At 61.3% G+C, this 20317-nt stretch overlaps 1 protein-coding gene across 3 annotated transcripts in view; it reads left to right on the forward strand.

The window, feature by feature from the left end:
- The window catches only part of SSBP3 (single stranded DNA binding protein 3), a 120290-nt gene that overhangs the window by 85950 nt on the left and 14023 nt on the right, over positions 1-20317 (forward strand). The window contains exons 6-9 of one of the 3 annotated variants that reach the window (XM_051999623.1): positions 12368-12448; positions 13236-13295; positions 17387-17453; positions 17550-17626. In XM_051999623.1, coding sequence (XP_051855583.1) covers positions 12368-12448; positions 13236-13295; positions 17387-17453; positions 17550-17626 — 285 coding nt within the window. The remainder of the gene's footprint in view (positions 1-12367; positions 12449-13235; positions 13296-17386; positions 17454-17549; positions 17627-20317) is intronic. The other 2 variants (XM_051999624.1, XM_051999625.1) reach the window with 2 other exon arrangements.

Here is a 20317-nt window from a genome sequence, read left to right on the forward strand (position 1 = left end):
GTGCATCTCTCCTCAATTTCACCTCTGATACATCTCTTACCAATTTCACCTCTGCAACATCTCTTACCAATTTCACCTCTGTGCATCTCTCCTCAATTTCACCTCTACAACATCTCTTACCAATTTCACCTCTGTAACATCTTACCAATTTCACCTCTATGCATCTCTCCTCAATTTCACCTCTGCATCATCTCTTACCAATTTCACCTCTGTAACATCTCTTAACCAATTTCACCTCCACATCATCTCTTACCAGTTTCACCTCCGCAACATTTCTTACCAATTTCATTTCTGCAACATCTCTTACCAATTTTTCCTCCATGCATCTCTCCAATCACTTCCTTGTCTCCAGACCCATCTTGATATAGTCCTCATCACCTTATGCTTCAATTACTAGACACTGGTAGATGTTCCCATTTCAGTCTATCCCCCACTCAGCTATCAAAGTGATTTTCCCCAGAGCTCCCTATCACACTCCCTCTCACCATCAAAGCAAAAATCATCCTGAGTACCAACTCAGCCCTCTTCTACATATAAAGACAGACATGGGTACTCTGATCCACTGAGACTAAAAGTGACATTCCATCTCTTGACTGGGCATTTTCTCAATTTGTTCCTATGCTTGGAATGATCTCCCTCCTCATCACCACCTAGTGCCTTCTATAGCTTCTTTTGACTTCCACCTTTTACAGGAAGCCTTCCCTGATGTCTGCTAATGCCAATACCTCTCTCTATTAATCATTTCCCATTTTCATGTATGTGGCTTATTTGTATGTGTTTTTGCTGGTTGTTTCCTTTTGAGGGCAGAGAATGTTTTTACCTCTTTTTGTATCCTCAGTACTACCTGGCACAGAGTAGGTGCTTAACAAATGTTTGACTTTTCCAAGATGACACAAGCAGAAGAGCCATGTGAGATTTAAACTGAAGTCCTCTGATTACATGGCCCAGTGCTCTTCTGCTGCACTATGTTAAGGATTCCATCTGGACAGATGTTAGCTGTGTGGACAATACCAGCATGTTTTTCTGTGTTAAGCCCTGGGATTATAAATACTAAAACGAGATGAACTTTGCCCTCAAAATGCTTACACTCTGAAATAGGGAAACAGGAAGTTACAGTCACGTCATAGTCTTTGTAGAGGAGGGAATAGCAGTTCCTTGTCAGAGATGGGACTCAGATCCAGTGAGGAACCTGAGGCTGAATGGAATGGAGGGACTTTACCAGTATCATGCCTGTAATACTCCGGAGAGACTCAAATCCACATCTGATGCCTGAATGGAATGGAGGGACTTTACCAGTATCATGTATATAATACTCCAGAGAGGCTCAAATCCACATCTGATGCCTGGGCAGTGTAACTTTTTGAGGCACCTGTTCAAGGCTGGAGTCCCCTCGGGGCCAGGAAGGGAAAGGCCATTGTCTGTTGTCAAACGAAGGTTGAAAAGGCCGTTTCCTGAAGATGTCCGTGTTATAATAGACATATTAGACCTTGGCTGTTCACCCTAAAACAAGCTCATCCTTTAGCGAGGGCCTCTGAGAGTCAAAACGGAAGTAGAGATGCTATCTTGATTTTTATCTGCTGCTAACAATTCCCAGTCCCCCCTTAGCTCTGGTGACATCTTCTCCTAGGGGCTTTACGTTGCTCTTAGCTGCAGCTGGGTGCAGGCTAGCTGGGTTTGGCCGGCCTTCTCCATCCCCAGAGTCTAGCCCAGGGAGGGGTGGAGGTGGGTCCTGAGATTGGGATCTCCCCTCCCCCTTCCCCAGAGCTGTGGATGGAGCAGGGCCCCCTCTGGCCTGTCACCAGCTGAGGCTCTGTGGCCTACCGGAGGGTCCCTTGGGGAAGGCAGAGCAGCTGTCATCTCACCCCGTAGCTCCCCTTCTTTATCACCCGGCCTCAACAGCTCTCAGGAAGTAGGACTGAGAACCATCTTGAGCTAAGCCAGAGACTCCCATTGGAAACTTGTTCTAATGCTGTATTCAGACTCTCAATCCCCTGTCCTAGGGCGTGTCCTTTACCCAAGCGATGATCACAATTATAATTCACAATCTAGGAGCCTTGGAAAGGTTATAGAACATTTTGCTTCTAATAACATGAGGGACAGAAGTCATGGCAGTATCTGGACCCTAGAGTTTTGAACTGCAAAAGGCCTTAGAGAGAAACAGATGGGACTACGATCTCACTGATTGGTCAGCAAGCATTTATTAAGCCTCTACTGTATTTTGGGACTGAGACTTCAGAGCAAATGAATGAGACGATGTCTTCTTGCAAGCAGCCTTTTCCAGCGTTATAGAACATTAGCCTTCCAAGCTGACTCTCATCCCTGTCTTGCTCATTAGTGTGAGCACGCTCACGCCCACCATATTTTGCTCCCTCACTTTGCCTGAGAGAGAAACTGAGATCCTATAAAAGGGTGTCATTTATGTGAGCTCTCGCAGGCGATGAGGAACAGAGGCAAAAGGTACGTGCCCGTTTTAAATGATAGTGAGGATTCCTTTAGATTAAAAGGTTGCTGATTCCTTACAGTTTTCATATTCTACAATTCTAGACTATGGTGAAAAATGGTTTCAAACCCTGTTGCTCTTCATGACGATGTTGTGAAATGGCTCATGCCTTTGTTATTCTCCACATTTTGCAGATGGGGAAACTGAGATCTCAGTTGTTCCAATAATGCACAGCCATAAAACAGGATTCTAGACTGGAACCGAGCTTTTTCTGAATGAAAGCTGTTCTTAACTGTCTTTGTATACATCCGTATAATCCCCGTTGATGCTTAAAAGCTATAGGAAAGTCCTTCTCAGCCCCAACATCCCCTCTTGTAAGCTCCTTCCCAACTCTGACGTCCCCTGTTCTGAGCTCTCCCCCCGCCCCGCTCTGATATTTCCTTTTTCTAAGCTCCGTCCCAGCTCTGACATCCCCTGTTCTAAGCTCCCTCCCAGCTCTGACATCCCCTGTTCTAAGGTTCCTCCCAGCTCTGATTTTCTCTCTTCTGTGTTCTTAGAATAAGAGATTTTGAGCTCAAGGGATCTCAGTGCCTAAATCCTCAAGCTCCATCCCTTTAAAAGATGAAGAAACAGGTGTCGAGACAGTAAATGGCTGCAGCAGGATTAGAATCCGGGTCCTCTGTGGCTCGAGGTTTGGCTTTCCCCTGTTCTAACCTCTCCATTCTGACTGTCCTTGCTTCTAGCCTTGACCCGGTGTGTTTAGCCGCTTTGGGGCCCTCGACATCGGGGGGTAAGAGGTTGGGAGGATGACAGAGCTGGACCTGTGGGCATCGCTTCAGCTCTGGCTGATTTGATCGATATGAAGTGATCTCAGCATAGGGTTTTAGAGAAGGAGAAAAGAAAGGTCCAGGTGGCTGCTGGGAGCTGAGCTGTGGCCGCTGCCCCTGGGCAAAGGTCAGCGCTTCCTTCCGGTTCACATGCAGGTCAGGATCCCCGTCGCATCCTCCACTGCACGGTCTCCTCCCCATCTGTCCCCACTTCCAGATGTTTGCCAGCCCCTCCCCCACCAATATTGTGTTCACCCTCGATTTTCCTTCTCCCTTCTCACATCAAATACTGTTCTGCTGAGGAATACAAGGGTACAAAAGTGGGGGTGGGGGTGGGGGGGTGGGGGTAACTGAGCAAAACAAGCGTTCTTGAGTCCCAGGGAAGGTTGGAGGAGGGGCAGGTGCCTGTGGGCAGCGGGATGCCCGGTTCTGGCACGACGGGCAGAGCCACGAAATCCCTTTTGGAAAGGTCCAGGAGAGCTGGGGGTCAGGAGCGAGGGGGCGGTCGCTGGTGGTACCATGGACAGAAGCAGCGAGGAGCGAGCAGGACTGGGCTTGGTTTGGGGCCCGTAGAAGCTGAGGCGCCAGGGCAGCGTGGATGGCCAGCTCGGGACAGAGGTCAGGGCCTGAGAGCCTCTTGGGACGGTCCCCCCTGCAGCGATGGCTGAAGCCAGGGAGGCGATGGGGCTGCTCGGAGGAGACAAGTAGGGCCTTGGGGGGGCCCAGGACCAGAGTGTCGGTGCGCTGGGGGGGAGCAGGGGGAGCCGCGTAGAGCAGCCGAGGTGCGGGATGGCAGGGAGGGTGAGGAGGGTGGGAGAGCAGGCCACAGGGGAGTGGAAGATGCCCAAGTTGAAGGAAACGTCTCCAAGTCTTTAGCGGTCGGGGGAGGAGAGGGATGGGCTGGGAGCTGGGGGGCGAGGGCGGTGGCAAGGTGGAGGAAGCGAGGGGGTTTGGGAGCATGTTGGGAAAGGAGCCACTAGCATGAGAGAGACAGAGGAACAGATTAGCCCGAGAGAGGCAGGGGGGAAGTGGGATCCTGGGCAGAGACAGAACGTGCCCCGGGGAAGGAAGGGGCAATGTGTGGTGGAGGGGGAGGCGTCCGGGGGGTCGGAGGCCCATGGGCCAAAAGCCTCGCCTTTTCCATCAACAAGAAACTGGGTTGTCTGATCCAAGCAAATGCCTCGCGCAGGAAAAGGACCGGGCGGGATCATGGGATCGTTGCCGGAAGAGCATCGGCTCGAGCCCCTTCCTCTGTCGGCCCCCGCGGGCCCCGACTCCCCGGGAGGCTGGGGCCTGTAGAAGAAAGAAGGCTGGGGGAGTCGGGGGGACACACAGGAGAGCTGGAGCTGGCTCCCAGCTCTGCGTCGGCCTGGGCCCTTGGAGAAAGGCTGTCTGAGCCCTAATGCACACCCCCCCAACCAGCCCTATCTCCCTTCTCCCCCGTATCTCTCGCCCCCTTTCCCTATCTTTACCCAGCCCTTCTTGGGGCCTGCAGCCAGGCTCCCACGGGGTCCCAGTAAAGCTCTCCGAGACCCCCGGGACTTCACCCCCAGGGAGGGAAAGCAGCATTCCCTGGCCTGGGATCATGGATCCTTGGAGAGAGCGGCAGCTGCTCCAGCCTCCGGCCCCTCCCCCAGGCCCCAGCCAGCCCCCGCTCCCCTCCTCCAAGACTGACAGACGGTCGGGTTCACCCCCTCTGAGAAAAGATTACGGGATGGGCTGGGCTCTCCAACTGCCGGGCGGCGCGCCAAGGCGAGGGGGAGGCGAGGGGGAGGCGTGGGGGAGCCCCTCCCGGCCTGTTCCAGCATCTCCCGGAGAGCTAACCTTTCCCTCCAGAAGCTGGGAGGTGGGCCAGAATTCCCCTCCCGGGAAGGGGCCGTTGGGAGGGAGCGGGGCTGAGGCCCCGACCAGCTAGCCTCAGTTTCCTTCCTTGTTGGCTTCCCTTCCCCCGCGGACATTCGGGATTGGGTGACTGCGCCTTTCCCGGGGGCTCGTCCACTTTTCCCGGGCCCCAGCGTCTTCTCCCTGCTTCCAGGAAGTGTCTCGGGCTTGGGGAGAAAGGAGCTTTTCTCCCCTTCTGCCCTGTCCTTAGCAAAGGTCGCGAGACCCCCTCGGCGCGGCCGACCAGCCCGCCCTCCTCCTCTCAGCCTCCCCCCGAGCAGGGGAGCACAGAGCCGGGGCCCCTGCTCTGTCGTTCCCCCTCCCACCTTTCTGAAAGGTCGGGGCTTCAATAGCTAATGATGGGGAGCCCGCTGTTGGGGGGAGCCTCAGAATAGGGGGAGTAGGTGAGGGAGAGAATAGTGAGAGAGTGTGTCTGTGTCTCTGTGTGTGTGTGTGTGTGTGTGTGTGTCTGTCTGTCTGTCTCTGTGTCTGTCTCTCTATGTGTGTCTCTGTGGTATCTGTGTGTCTGTCTCTGTCTGTCTCTGTGTCTCTGTCTCTGTCTCTGTCTGTGTGTGTGTGTGTGCACTTGCTCACTCGCCTCCCTCTCCCCTCTCCCTTAGAGCCGGGCCCCGTGGCCCCAGTGGCTCAGTGATGGATGGCAGTGGGGCCGGGCGGTCTCTGGGCCGGGAGGTCTCTGGGCCGGGCGGTCTCTGGGCCAGGAGGTCTCTGGGCCGGGCGGTCTCTGGGCCGGGCGGTCTCGGGGCCGGGCGGTCTCTGGGCCGGGCGGTCTCTGGGCCGGGCGGTCTCCGCCTGTTGCTGAGCTCCCCGGGCCCGCGCTTCCTCCCCCGCAGCGACGCCGGCTTTCCCCTCAGCTCCGGGCCGGGCCGCGGTGTGACAATGCTGCCCCCTAACGCGCAGTCCTGGGCGCGGGAAGCCTGGCAGCCGGGGGCCCGCGCCCCTCCTCCCCTCTCCTGCTCCCGCCCCGGCTCCGAGGCCGCTGGCCGCAAGGAGGGCTGGGTTGGGGGAGGGGGCGCCTGGGCCAGGCTCCGGGCCCCAGGTGCAATAGGAGCCTCTGGGCCCTTCCGGCTCTAGAGCTGGTCCCGCGGCCTGTGTTCAAATCCTGCACTTGCCCCTTCGTGTCCGATAAGGCGGGCCAGGTGTTTTCCTTCTAGGTCTCTGTTCCCTCCTTTGTGGGGGTGGGGGGCACTTGGGTCCCTTCGGTCTCTGCTCCGCAGGCAGGGGCCGCCGTGGTTCCCTCCCAGGGCCTTCTCCCCTTTTATTTAAGAAGCTGCGCTTCCCCTCCCCCTTCCGGCCTCCGGAGCATCTTCTCCAGTCGGGGCAAAGGAAGCGCAGGCGGGCGGTCGTTCAGTCACCATTTCTTCGGCGTCTGTGACGCTCCAGGCCCGGCCAGCGCCCCCGCTCTGCGACTCAGCTGCTGCTCCCCACCGAGCCCATTAGGAGCCCCATCGCCCTGTGGGCACGGACAGCTCCGCTGGCTGAGGGGGCCGCCAGGTGTGGCCCCCCCCCCCAGCCCCGGGTCCAGCCCTCCAGCCGGTCTGTTCTCCAGAGGAGGCCCCCGTGCTCCCCGTGCTCCCCGTGCTCCCCGTGCTCCGGCCAGTCCCGGCCTCACGCTCCTCCTCCCTGGGCACGGCAGCACAGAGGAAGGCTGAAGCCCAGGCCAGTCTCCCAGGATCTCGTGTCCAAGGAGGAGGGCGAGCGGGACTTGTTTGGGAGCCATCCTCTCCCCTCCCCCGCTCTTGCTTCCCCCTAAGGGATTTTGGTTCCAGGAGCCAATCCAGTCTTAGGGGAGGCAGCCGGAAATCCCGCCTTCGTCCTCAACCCTAGGGAAGGGTTTGGGGCCGGGAGAGAACCTTAGAGATGAGGGACTTACTCGAGGTCACCCCCATGTCTTGGGATGGCAAAGCCCAGAGTTACTTTCCCAGCACCGTGCAGAAGCAGCCCAGGCTCCCGTCCCGTCCCAGAACCCGCATCCTCCCCGAAGGCCCCTCCCCGGCCCTGAAACCGGGCTCAGCAAGAGGGTCTCCGGTGGCACTGGGAGCTCACGGCCTCCATGCTGAGCTGCCTTTAGGAGGCCCACTAGGACCATCGGGCTCAGCAATTGGGGAGGGGACTCTGGCTCCTCAGTGTCAGTGAGCAGACGTTTTCACCGTAGGATCAGTCCCCGCTGCAGCCCGGCCCCCGGCTGTCTCTGCGGCCTTATTTCCCACGTTCCCCGTCCAGCTGGCGCACGAGACCTTTGCATGGGGGGTCTTTGTCTGGGATGTTCCCCCTCCTCCTTGGAATCTCAAGTCGGAGAGAGAAGAGGAGGGAATGAGACCTACTGTGTGCCGAGCAGCGCGGGCCAGAGGCTTACTGATGCTGTCTCGTGTGTGTGGCGGGGGGCGGGGGGAAGAGAGAAAGGGAGGGAGGGAGGAAAAGAGAGAGAGAGAAAGGAGAGAGAGGAGCTGGGGTGGAGTCTGGCTTTTCAAGGGGCTTGAATCAGAATGTAGATGGGCCCTTGTCCCATCCCCCTCCCCCTGCCCCCCCAGAGACCGTCCCATCCCCCTCCCCCCACCCCCCCAGAGACCGTCCCATCCCGCCGTTTGCTCCCGCGTTCCTCTGTGGAATCCCCCCCTCCCCCCCGCAGCCTCCGCCGGGCTCCATTTCTTCCCTTGATTCTTTAAAACCCCCAAGAAGATGCAGTGCCGGGGGGGGGCACCTCTTCCTTCCCTCTTGGAGGTCGTGGCCTCCCACCTTAGGACTGAGCCCGGGGCCGGACCCCAGCCTGAGGCAGCGCTGTCCCAGCCCGAGAGGCCTTCGGGCCTTGTGCCGGCCCAGCCCGGGGGGATTGGGGCACCCTTGGGACCCTGAGGCTCTGGCCCCTCCGCCCCAGCAGGTGGGGCTCCGGGGTTTGTGGGAAGAAGGCTCCAGGGCCTTCAGGCCGGGTGTGACTGAGGCTGGGTGTGGGGCCGGCAGGGACCGGGCTGCCCGAGGGCAGGCAGAGTCCCAGGAGCGCTGCAGGGGAAGGGCAAAGGGCGAGCCGGCCAGCTGGCCCAAAGCGGGGGAGGGTCTCTGATTGTGGGAGCTTGCGGGCCTCCCATGAGGTCCCAGCCCAGCGCTGGACTCCTGCTCGCCCCACAGTCCGGTCTTCCCAGGCCCCCACAGCTTGTGCGGACCAGCCATCTAACAGAGCGTTGAATGCCGGACCAAGGACGGTTTCTCCCATCTCCGGCACTTCTAGGAGGGGCTTCTGTGGCGTTCCGGGCAGACCTGGCCAAGTTCTGGACATTTCACCGGCTCCCCTGATGGTCCATTTCTGAGCCTCCCCCTCCCCATGGGCACATGGGGTGGGCGGCACGGGGGGGGAAATCCCTTTCCTCTTTGCTGGTCGGAAAGCCATCCGCACAGGACGTGGCTGTGGGGGCTGCGTTCCCGGTGCCAGGCGAGCCGAGGGCCCTTAGAATGTTTTCTAACGCACCCGGCAGAGAGGCCGCGCCCCTGGCCCTGACGTCCCTGGCCCTGACGTCCCTGGCCCTGACGCCCCTGGCCCTGACGCCCCTGGCCCTGACGCCCCTGGCCCTGACGCCCCTGGCCCTGACGTCCCTGGCCCTGACGCCCCTGGCCCTGACGTCCCTGGCCCTGACACCCCTGGCCCTGACACCCCTGGCCCTGACATCCCTGGGCCCAGACACTGGTTCCGGGTTCCTGCACCTCGGGCGGGATTCCTGCGATCCCCTCGTTTTACAGATGGGGAGACTGAGGAAATGCCTAGGCTCACACGAGGTGGTAACTGGCAATGTCCAACGTGCCGTGCTTGCCAGCGGGCCTCGCCAGCGCCTGGGCAGAGACCGTAGCCCGGGAGGGAGCGCGGGGCCGGCCTGAGAGCCTGGCGTGCCCGACAGATGCCAGGCTCCCTCGGGCTCGGCCAGGTCAGCAACACGTGCGTTTCTTAGAGGCGGTTCGGGTTAAGTGACTTGCCCAGGACCACACGGCCAGTCAGGCCAAATGTAAACTCCGGACCCTCAGACTCCTCCAGTTCCCTCCGCTGCCCCACCACAAGAATCTCCCCAGGCTCAGAGGACAGTGAAGTAGCCCCGTGGAAGCTCCTCCCCCCCAGCCCAGGGACCGGGGTCAGCCTGCTTCTCGCTGGCGCGGGGAGACAGAGGGAGCCGCTCATGCAGTCGGCAGATGGCACGAAGCCCCCCGCCCCCGCTCTGGATGAGACGGGCAAAATCTTAGCCTCGCTCAGAGCCAGATCCGCGCCCAAGATCGGGATGGCCGGGGAGCCGATCACTGGAGATCTGGGGGTTCGAGCAGTCGGCAGCGGGTGGGACAGCCCCGGGTGCTCATGGGAGCCGAGAGGGTCTACGTGTCTGGGTGCTACGTGGCCGGGTCTGAGGGGAATTCTTGTTCCAGGGAGGCTTCGAGGAAGTCCTTGGAGGAACAGTCTCTGGTTCTTTCACACTCCTCATTTCATTGTGTTACGGTGAATTAAACAGCAGGATTTGGGGTCAAAGGATCTGGATTCGAATCCTAGTTCTTCTGTTTACCAGTGTGGCCTTGCCTCAGTTTCCTCATCTGTAAAATTTAGCTAGATGTGCCCCAAGGACCCTCCCAGTGCCGTGTGGTTCTGTGATTCCCAGAATTGCAGCGTTGTCGGGCCCAGTCGCTCCCTTTGAGTTTGGAGACGGAGGGTGCAGGCCGGAAGCGCAGGCTGTCAGGGCCAGGGGCGGGAAGGTCGGCCGGGAGGGAACCTCCGTCAGCATCCAGGGCCGAGCAGGCCTTGAAAGGTCTCACCAGTGGGAAACAGCTGGGTTCAGTGAAAGGCAGCGATCTTTTATTGACTCCAGTAAAGACCCGAGTTCGAATCCCAGTTCTGTGACTTCCTCCCTGAGACTGGATGAATCCAAGAGCCTCCCTGGGCCTGCCGGGAGCTGTTCGGCCGTGGGAAAGTCTGCAGCTCGCGGCCTCTTGGCCAGAGACGCTGTCTGGGCTCCCGCCCGGGCTCCTGCCCAGAGCGTCGGCATAAGTTTTTATGAAGCGCCCGCTGTGTTAGGCCCCGCGTGGGCGCCGAGGACGATCCCGTGGCCTTGGACGAGCCCCGGGCTCCCAGCTTGCTCACGGCCCCACGATGGTGTTGGAGCCCCGAGATTCCCGGAGCTTATGTGAAAAAGTCCTCCCAGAGCCCGCCTTCCTCCTGGTGACTTCGCAGGGCCAAGGGCTGGGCAGCCCTGACTTCATGGGCCGGGATTGGAGTAGGAAACGGTGGGGAAGTGTCAGGGGGTAAAGGAGAGAGTTAGGGGGTCAGAGGGAGGAGGACAGGCCGTCCTAGCTCAGATCGGGGTCAGGAAGCTGATGCTCCCCCTCGGCCTGCAATAGTCGCCCGCAGAGCCGGCTGTGACGTCCCCCTCGGCCTGCCATAGTCGCCCGCGGAGCCGGCCGTGGCGTCCCCCTCGGCCTGCCATAGTCGCCCGCAGAGCCGGCTGTGGTGTCCCCCTCGGCCCGGCCGTAGCATCCTCCTTGCCCTGGCTGTGGTGTCCCCCCGCAGGGCCGCCGGGGAGAGCGCGTGAGGCCGGGGTCTGAGGCCCAAGACTAAAGCGGGGGCCGGACCTCGGAGGGAGCCCCCCGCCCGGCTCCTCCTCTGCCTCCTGCTTTTAAATGATCGTGTCGCCGTTACACCCAAGTTTCCGCCGTACAAAAGACTTGCAGGTGCAAATATGTCCTGCCTTCATTAACTTCCCCTCCCTTTCTAATTTATGTGATTTCCATTTTCCTTCCCTGTACTGTTAATTAGGGGACCCTCTAATCAGTGCCATTATCTCAGTGGTGTTCATGTTTACGAAAGCTGCTAAACAAATGCTTGCAAAATTGCTAAATGGCTAATTAATGTCTGTTAATTAAGAAAATTGCTCATGGTAACAAACCGTGCTGGCAGCCGCTAGAAAGGCGCACACTTGTTGAAATTAGTAACATGGCAGGTAGGGGAACATCTGCTCGGATGCTCGTTTCTGACGGGAGCGGGGACGCCGTGCGCCAGGGAACGAGCCCGGCTTTCCCTCCGCTCCCCGTCCCCGGGGACGAGCCCCCGCCCTGGCACCCGCCTCCTCGGCCCCTCCGTCTCCGCTCCCCATTCCCCCCGCAGAAGAGGGGCAGGTGGACGACGCCTCCTGGGCTCCCTCAGGCTGGCGGTCGCTTCTCTCCCCGTCATTTTGCCTCCTCTAGCCTCGGGTCCCCCGGACCTCGGGGCCCAGCTCTCGACGCCGATGGGAAGCCGAGCATGTGCCGGTCCCGGGTTCTGGTTTCGTTTGCCACTTCCTCCCGGCCCGCTCGGCCCGCCGGCGGCTCTCTGTCCCGGGGTTCCCCAGAGGACGGCCCTGGCGGCCCCCTGCCCCACGTTACCTGCCCCACGTCCTTTGCCTTCCTGTGTGTTTTCGGCCCTCGGTGAAAGTTGCCCGACCTACACTCTCCTCCTACCTTTTAGTGAGAGGGACCCTGACGTCACCTTCTGGGACCCTCCCATGTGGTGCTCCCCTCGGGCTCGGACCCTGGCAGCCCGCTGCTGGGGGGGCTGCTCGGGGGGTCCCCGCCAGGGCTAAAGCAGGAAGAAAGAAGGGTGCTTCCCTTCCTCCCTGCAGAGCGAACCTTCTGGCCCTCGGGGACCCGTTTTAGCTCCGTTGTTGGGCCGGGCCCGGGAGTTAGGGGGTCAGCTTCCGGGGGAGGGCGGCTTGGCGTTTTGGGGGAGAGTGACCCAGGCTGAGGACTGGATTTCTGCAGCCACAGTGAGCTCCGGTTTGCCCCGAGGGGCCGGGCTGGGTTCGGACCACGTGTCTCTGTCTGAGTCTCACCCCAAGGTATTGGTCATGGCAAACTCGCAGAAGGAGGTTTCCCGGGAGCCCCGCTATGGTTTGAACGGTGTTTGGTCCGTTTTCTTTCGATTGCTTGATTTTTCTTTGTTTTTTTAATCTCTCGTTAATGTACTTGTCGATCTTGATTTTCTTTCTTTTTCCCCTCCGTGGCCGGGGAGCCGGTGACCTTCCCGATCAGAGCGAGCCCCGTCACTGCACTCTCCCCCTCCCCCGAGCCAACACGCCCCCTCCCCCCTTTGGTCGTCTTCTGTTTTGTTCCCTTTGTTTTGGTTTGGTTTGTTTTCATTCAGCTTTTTTCTGCGCTTCTCCATGTGCTATGATCTATAACCTCCTTCTACTGTCTGACCTCGCAGGGTCCTCCGGGTTCCCAGCCCTCGCCCCACGCACAGCCTGCACCACACAATGCTAACAGCATGATGGGACCCCACAGTCAGGTAAAGGACACTAGCTCTGCCCAGGGCGCCGGGGCCTCCAGGACAGACCATGGAAAGCACCGGCTTTCGCCCCTGCCCCGCCGAGTTCCGCTCCTTGGAGGAGAATTCTTTTTAGCAGAGAAGACTTGGCAGGAGTTAGCATGCCCCCTCCTCGGCCCTCCCCCGGCTCTGAGCCAGGCCCTCACAGAAGGACCCCGGCCCGCCCCCTTTTGGGGTTGGGCCCCCCCCCCCCCGGCTGCATACGCTGCCCCCCCCCCGCGCTCCCCGCCCCCGCTCAGAAAGCTTCCCGTGGGCTCCTTTCGCGGTAGGCCGTCCCACGTGCCCCCCTCCCCCCGCCCCGGTGGTTCCCACGTGTTTGTATGTGTGTGCGCGTGCGCGTGCGTGTTTGGCTTCATTTGCGGGTTTTCGACTTTCATTTCCATTTGGTTTGTTGATTTTTTAAAGACCTTTTTTTAATTTTTGTTTATTTTTTTGCCCTCGACGAGGGGAGCGGAGGGTCTCCCCGCCTGCCCCTCTGCCCCAGCCCGGCTCCCCCACCTCCCTGCGGCCGGGCTCCGGCCGCCCGTGTAATTAAGCCCGAGGGCGCGGCGCCCGGAGCCCGAGGATGCACCTTCTCGCTGGGGGATGTGCAGGTGCCCCCCCCCAAAGCCTTCTGGGAGAGGGAAAAAGGCAGCCGCAAACCGAGCTCGGAGGCGAGGGAGAAGCCCCGGGCGCGGGGCCTCCCGCTCTGGCGCAGTGAGCAGTCTCTCTCCCGGCCTGTCATTGAATTCCTTTCCTGTAATTACAGCCCTTTATGTCACCACGATATGCAGGCGGCCCCAGGCCCCCCATCAGAATGGGAAACCAGGTACGTACGGTACCGCTTTTGCCTCCTTTCTGTCGCTTGCCGGGGTGGTGGTCGCGGTGTCGGTGAGGATGCTGGGCCCGTCCGTCCCACGCGGTGCGGAGGGAGGAGCCGGGCGTCCGGGCCCCCAGACACGGCCCGGGGGAGCCGAGCGCTCCCTTATTGCAGATGGAGAAACCGAGTCCCGGGGCCAGGGGCACTGCGTGGTCTGGGCTCCACCTCCCTCAGCCCCCCGAGAGATAGTGAGACCGGAGGGGAAAGTGCCGGAGAACGGCCGGGTCCGGCGGCCCCGTGGCTCCCCCTCTCCACATCCCCAGTGCCTGCTGGCACACAGTAGGTGCTTAATAGAAACCGAGGCTCCCAGCTAGGGGGAGGGAAGTGTAGCACGGGAATGAAACTCGAGCGGACCTTGGGGAGCATCTCATCCCGAGTTCCTTACGCTTTTTGGTCCCAAGACCCCTTTATACGCTTAGAAATCACTGAGACAACCCCTCCCCCTGCCCCAAGTTTCCCTATTTTTAATAGGAAAAATTCCAGTGTGGGGGCGGGGACAGAGCAGCGGCCCTGGAGTCGGGGACCCGAGTTCCAATCTGGCTTCAGACACTTCACACTTCCTGGCTGTGGGGCCCTGGGCGAGTCACTGAACCCCAACGGCCTCAGGGGAAAAAATCCCAGGGTGCACCCATTACTTACTTAGTCTTGTTAGGAAAACCGACTCCCCCGAAAGGGCTTTTACAGATGAGGAAACTGAGACCTAGAGAGGTCGTGCCTCTGGCTGGGCTTTCACGGCTCCTGAACGTCAGCACTGGAATTCAGAGCCGGGCCCTCTAGCCCAGAATCCCCTGCTTCCGATTGGCTTCGAGCGGAGCATTCAGAGACCTCCGCTGAGACAGGGACCGGGCCCCCCCCCTCACCCCGTCAGTGTCTTAGTTTGATTCTTCTCTCTCTCTCCCCCAATCTCTGTCTTGTCTCTCGCAATCTCTCTTCGTCTCTGTCTCCCTCAGTCTCTGCCTCTGTGTCTCTCGGTCTCTCAGTCTTGTTGTCTCTGTGTCCCAATGTCTCTGTCTCTGTCCGTGCCTTTGGCTTCCTCCCCGCCTCCCTCTCGTTCTGTCGCCCTGACCGGGGCCCCCAGGTCTCATGTCGTAAGCGCTCCGTGGGAGCGGAGCTGGGGGGACCGTGGGGGCCCCGCCCCCGTTCATGTCCACGTCAGGAAACTGAGGCTGAGTCGGAGGCGACTTCTCCAAGGCCCCCAGGACCCCGCCCAGACCTGAGGAGGGCGGCCCCCGTCCCCCGGGGGCCGAGAGGCTGGTCCGCCGAGGCTCGGGCCGCCCTTTTCCTTTTGCTTGGAAATAGCCCAGGGGAGGGCTCGAGCACTGAACGTGGAGTCAGCGGAAGGGAGACCTGGGCTCTGAACCCCGTTTTCTCATCTGTACAATGGGTGGCGGGAGGTGCCAGGCTAGAGTTGGTGAGAACAAGGACTCCCTTTGCAATAAGACGTGAGGAACTTGGAGATTTCAGACGAAAAGCAGCCTGGGCTTTTCAGCTTGGTTCGTGCCGGCTCCCAGGCCCCCCACGCCCCATCCACTCAGGAGCAGCCTCCACGGGGTCCCAGCCTCCAAACGTCCCGGCCTCCAAGGGGTCTCAGCTTCCAAAGGTCCCGGCCTCCAAGGGGTCCCAGCCTCCAAGGGGTCCCAGCCTCCAAGGGGTCCCAGCCTCCAAGGGGTCCCGGCCCCCACAGACCCAGGGCCAGAGTCAGCTCCTTTTACTTTCCTCCTCATGACATTGTCATGGATTTTGTCATCCATGTAATCCATGGATTTTAAATGGGCGAAGCTGGGCCCGCCCTTGGGTCTCCCCGGCCTGTGGCCCTCCAGGATCCCGGGGGCGTAGGGTGGGCTTCTCTGATGGCGATCCTGGGCCTTTGTGCTGGCCCTTGGGCAGGCGAGTGTCAGGACTGGAATCCAGAGCCACCGCTCGGAGACCTGTAGCGAGAAGAGAGCTTGGGGGCCTCTTACCTGAGAGGGAGAGACCGAGGAGCTTGCCCGTGGTCCCCCGCGTGGCGAGCCTCCGAAGCAGAATTTGAACCCAGGTCCCTTGATTACACGTTCTTCACTGACTCCGGGCCACTCATTTTCCCCTTGGGGCTGGGATCCGGACACCCCCAGGGCACCCCCCTTAGATCTTGGCCGGGAGCCCGGGGGGAGGGGGTATTCCAGAAGAGGGCAGAGGGCAGCGCTAGTGCAGAAGGCTCTGCCCGATCCGGCGGGTCTGGGGGCCTCTGAAGCCCGGACCCCCCTTTCCCCCTCCACGCGCTGCCCAGGCGCCCGCGGGCCCCGAGCGCCCTTTGCTGCAGAGCCTGACCCAGAAATTCCCACAGTGTCACATGGCAATTTGCCATTAGATCCAAGCGGGCCCCGGGCCGTCCTCTCAGCCTGGCCCCCTCCGCTGTGTCCCCTCCTTTCTCCCTCTCGTTCCTCCTTTCACCCCTTCTCTAGAGATAGACCAGGGGGCCAGCCCTCGCGCCCCTGCGGAGCCCCCAGGCTCAGGCTGCTGCCCCCCCTGTTAGAGAGTCCTGGGGCATGGGCCCACGGGGGCTAGAGCCGGACGGGAGCTCCCCAAGAGCGCTCAGCACAGCCAGGGCTCCGTGCTTACGGAACCAAGGGTCAGAGCTCGGGATCCAGAACCGGGGATCCAGATCCAGGGATCCAGAACCGGGGATCGGAGCAACGGGCTTGAGCTTAAACACCCGCTACGTAAATGCTTCGAAATAAGTGCTGGATAGACACATTCTCTTTAGCTGAAAGGTGCACACAGTAGGTGCCTCATCGCTGCTCTATTTTCTGCTCCATTGCACGCACACTGAGCACACAGGACGCCCAGCACACAGAGGGGGACCTTGGTCTAGCCTGGGCCCGGCCAGGGGTCAGTATGAAGCTACCCTTAGACCCTGGGGGACAGCGGGGGCTGTTGGAGCCCAGGGGGCCCGGGGCTGCCTTGGCCGGTGTTTCTCACACACACCGGGCTTCTCGTGCACCCAGTGTAGACGGCCAGAAACTTCGGGTGGGCGCCAGCTGGGGACTAGCCATTGTCCCCAGGACCTGATTTTCCTCATCTGTAAAATGGGGGCGATGATGAGCGCTCTGGCGTCCCCGGCTCCTACAGAGGGCCTCCCCCCTCCCCCCCAGCATCTCTGCGCTTTGGGGGAGCCACAGCATTTATTAAGCGCCTACTATGTGCCCGGCACTGGGCAGTGGAGATAGCAGACCACATAGAAAGATTTCCTTGCCCAGGGAGCCTCGGCTCCCACGTGGGGCCGTGGAGCGAGGGCTGAGCCTGGAGTCACAGGGCGGGGCCTAAAATAAAGCGGGAGGACCCGAGTTCAAAAGTGGCCGCAGCTGCCTCCAAAAGAAATGGGAGGCTACATCCTGGGAGGTTCCTGCCGGACCCTGGGAATTAGCTTTGGGTAGTGAGCTCCCCTTCCCCGGAGGGATTCAGGTAGAGATGGGACAGGCACTGGATCAGAGGCGTGGCCCCGGGAATAAGCCCGATGGAAGAGGGGGGCGGCTGCTGGCCCCTCGGCTGAGCCGGAGAGTCCCGGGTTCTAATCCTGGCAGGCTTGGACAGTGACCCCGGAGCTCAGCCCCTGAAGGCTTTGAGTCTGTCTTCTCCGGGAGGCCGGACGCCGGGGCTCGGGGCCAAAGGCCGTAGCGGCGAGGGTGCCGGAGACGGGACTTGCTGCCGGCCGGGGCTGGGGGGCGGGACGGGGCCTCCCTGTCCCCACAGAGTGAGGGGGGGCCTGCGGGGGGCGGGCCCCAGCCCCCGGGACTCAGATGGGGCCCTCGTTAGCTCGCACGCTCGGCCCGAGCTTAGGTGGCTCAGGGAGGGGTTTGGGCTGGCACGGGGCGGCGAGCTCCCCCTACCCGTGCAGAAGTGCCCCTTGGGGGGGCTGGCTGGCACACGCCCACCTGCCCGTTCTGTCCAACGGGGGTCCCCGAGCCCCTGGGCCCCTAAATGGGAAGGCCGAGCCAGACCCTCCCCGGGCAGCTCCTCTGCGGGCCCTTCCTCCCCCTGTCTGCATCTTCTGTCTCTTGCAGCCCCCCGGAGGCGTGCCCGGCACACAGCCGTTACTGCCCAACTCGATGGACCCCACGCGACAGCAAGGTAAGCCGGGGCGGCGGGAGATCGGGCTGCTTCCCGCCCCCCTCGCTGCCCCTCGCTGCCCCTTAATGCCCCGTGTTCTCTCGCTTTCCCCCACAGGACACCCCAACATGGGAGGCTCAATGCAGAGAATGAACCCCCCTCGAGGAATGGGACCAATGGGTCCTGGCCCACAGGTAACCGCCCCCCACCCCCTTCGCCTCCTATAACGGGGATCGGAATTGAAGCCTCGGTCTGGGGGGGAGGGGGAGTGTGCCGAGGGAGGCGGCGGAACCGGGAGACGGGGGCGTCATGGGAGCCGGGCCCCGGGCAGGGGGCATGGGGGGGCCGCCAGACCAGAGCAGCATCCCCTTCAGGCAGGGCCCCACGAGGGGCGGTGGCAGGAGTTCCTCTGGGACGCCCCCGCCCCCCGAGCCTGTGGGCGGCTCCCCTGGCGCTCGGGACTTTCCGCTGCCTGACGAGCCTTTCCAGGACGCGGCTTGCTGGGTGCTGCGTGTCAGGCCTTGTCCCCGCCGGCCCGGGGTGCGCGTCTCCTCCCCCCGGGATTCTGGGGTTCTCTGAACTACAAGGAAGTTCTGCTCTTTTACCTCCTGGTCCTTTGTCTCCGAGACGAGCTGTCGGGGCGCGCTTTCACAAAGGGGGGGCTTTGAGTGAAGGATTGTGGGCAGGACCCCGAACTAGGGACTCCGGGGCCCCCAGCCCCTCCCTGCTGCCGGTGGGCGGGTCCTCTCTAGCCACAGGAAAACACCCCGGATTTGGCCCGGGGGAGCCCCTGCCCCCTTAGGAGAAGGCCTCTGCAGCTGCTGGCGCCAAAGCTCCTTCCTCGCCCAGGCTGCCGGCCCCCCTTGCTGGGCTTGTCCATGAGGGACGTGTCCCCCTAAGCCAGCGTCCTACTCGGGGCCCCGGGGGGGTAGCAGAGGAGAGTCTCCCTAAAACAGTTCTTGTGACCCCTGGAAACCGGACACCCTCCTGCGGGGGGCATCCTCAGTCCTGGGGGGCAGTAGAGGCATCTGGGCCCCCTCATTTTAGGGGTCATGAAGCTGTGGCCCAGAGAGAGGGAGGGGCCTGCTTAAGGGAGTGAAATCAGTAGGCCGAGGATTCGCACTCGGAGCCTCCCATTCCCCAAGTCAGACTCTTGATATCACGTGGTGATTGTTCCCATGAGCCTCTGCGTGCTTCTGCATGTCAGAGACCTGTCTGTGTCCGTGCGCACTCGCTCACAAGAGCACAAGGGGCTTGGACATCGTCAATGTGCTGTCCCACCCAGGCATCCCCGGATCTTGGGGTCTAGAGCTGGCAGGGACCCCAGAGCCCGGGTCTAGAGCTGGCAGGGACCCAGAATCCGGGTCTAGAGCTGGCAGGGACCCAGCATCCGGGTCTAGAGCTGGCAGGGACCCCAGAGCCCAGGTCTAGAGCTGGAAAAGACCAGAATCCAGGTCTAGAGCTGGCAGGGACCCAGAATCCGGGTCTAGAGCTGGCAGGGACCCAGAATCCGGGTCTAGAGCTGGCAGGGACCCCAGAGTCCACGGCCCCCCTGTTCTCAGAGCAGAGCCTGAGGCCCCCAAGTGATGCCCTCCCCCCTCCCTGGCGACACAGCCCATAAGGAAGGGGACTTGCCTGCGTCTCGGGGCCTTGATGACCAGACCAGGGCTTGGCCCCTCTGGGTCCCCCCCGACACCGCAGCCTTCCTGCGTGCCGTGGGGCTGGGTCTCCCAGGCTGGCAGAGCGGGCGCCCCCCTGGCAAGGGGTCCCCCTCCCGGAGGAGGCCTCCCGGCCCGGGCCTTACTCGGACCCAAAATGAGGGCGCTTGGAGATTCAGACCTGGGCTGTGAAACCTGGGAGAGGCCGGATTCCCCCAGGCCTGGGCCGCCCGTCCGTGTCCCCAAAGTCCTTGGGGACCGCCAGGATGCCCCTCCCTCTACGTCCGGCCCAGACAGAGGGAAGAGGAAAAGTAACTTGGGACCCCGGTCTGCAGTGACAGGGCCCCGGTCACTCATTCTCCCGTTCAATTTTGAGGAATTGGGGGGGGGGGACAGAGAGGGGAAGGCCTGGCCTTGAAGTTCAGAGGTCGCATAGCACAGGCTCCAGGCCCAGATGTGGTGGTGGGGGGAGGGGGGGCCTTCACAGAGGAGAAAACAGAGGCACGGGGGAGGGTCACTGAGGCGCGATTTGAACTGGCCCTTTGGCTGTTGGTCAGCCGCTGACTCCCTGGCCCGAGAAGGGCCCCTGCCCGCAGGGAGCTCCCGGTCTAACGGGGCCAGCGGGGAAGCGCTTTGTGCCGATGATCTGGGGCTCAACGCGGGTGTTTGCTGCCGCCCAAGGCCTGTGGGTGTGCTCGGCCCGGCTCCCCTCCAGGGACTGGGGGGAGGGACCCCTCACCAGAAGCCCCCCTTTCCTCTGCTCAAAGACCCCGCCTGATCCGTGCCCAGCCCCATGGGGGGCCCTCGCTCCCTGGGAGGCTCCTCCTGATGCTGCAGTTCCGCCCTCTGGGGCCAGGCGGGAGCAGGCTGACCCCCGAGTCCCCGGAGGATGCTTGTCCCCTCTGACCCCGAGGAAGCCGGGCTTCGGAGCAGGCTCGCCCTTGGGACGGCTGCCGGCACTGCCCTCTGGAAGACCCGAGTGCGAATGCCGCCATTAGCAACCCTGTGATCCTGGTCCCGGGCCTCAGTTCCCCCTCCTTAAAAGAGGGATAACGATGGCTCTTCCTCCCCGAGTGAGAGAATGCTCGGAAAGTGCTGCAGAAATGCTTGTCCCAGTGCCTGGCATACAGCAAGCCTTTAATAAGTGCTTGTTGGTTATTGAGTATTGTCAACAATTGCTTGTTCATTCTCCTTGATTCTACTGTTTTATGTGCATTCGCATCTGTT

The sequence above is a fragment of the Antechinus flavipes genome, chromosome 4 (assembly GCF_016432865.1).
Source record: "Antechinus flavipes isolate AdamAnt ecotype Samford, QLD, Australia chromosome 4, AdamAnt_v2, whole genome shotgun sequence".
NCBI classification, from domain to species: Eukaryota; Metazoa; Chordata; class Mammalia; order Dasyuromorphia; family Dasyuridae; genus Antechinus; species Antechinus flavipes.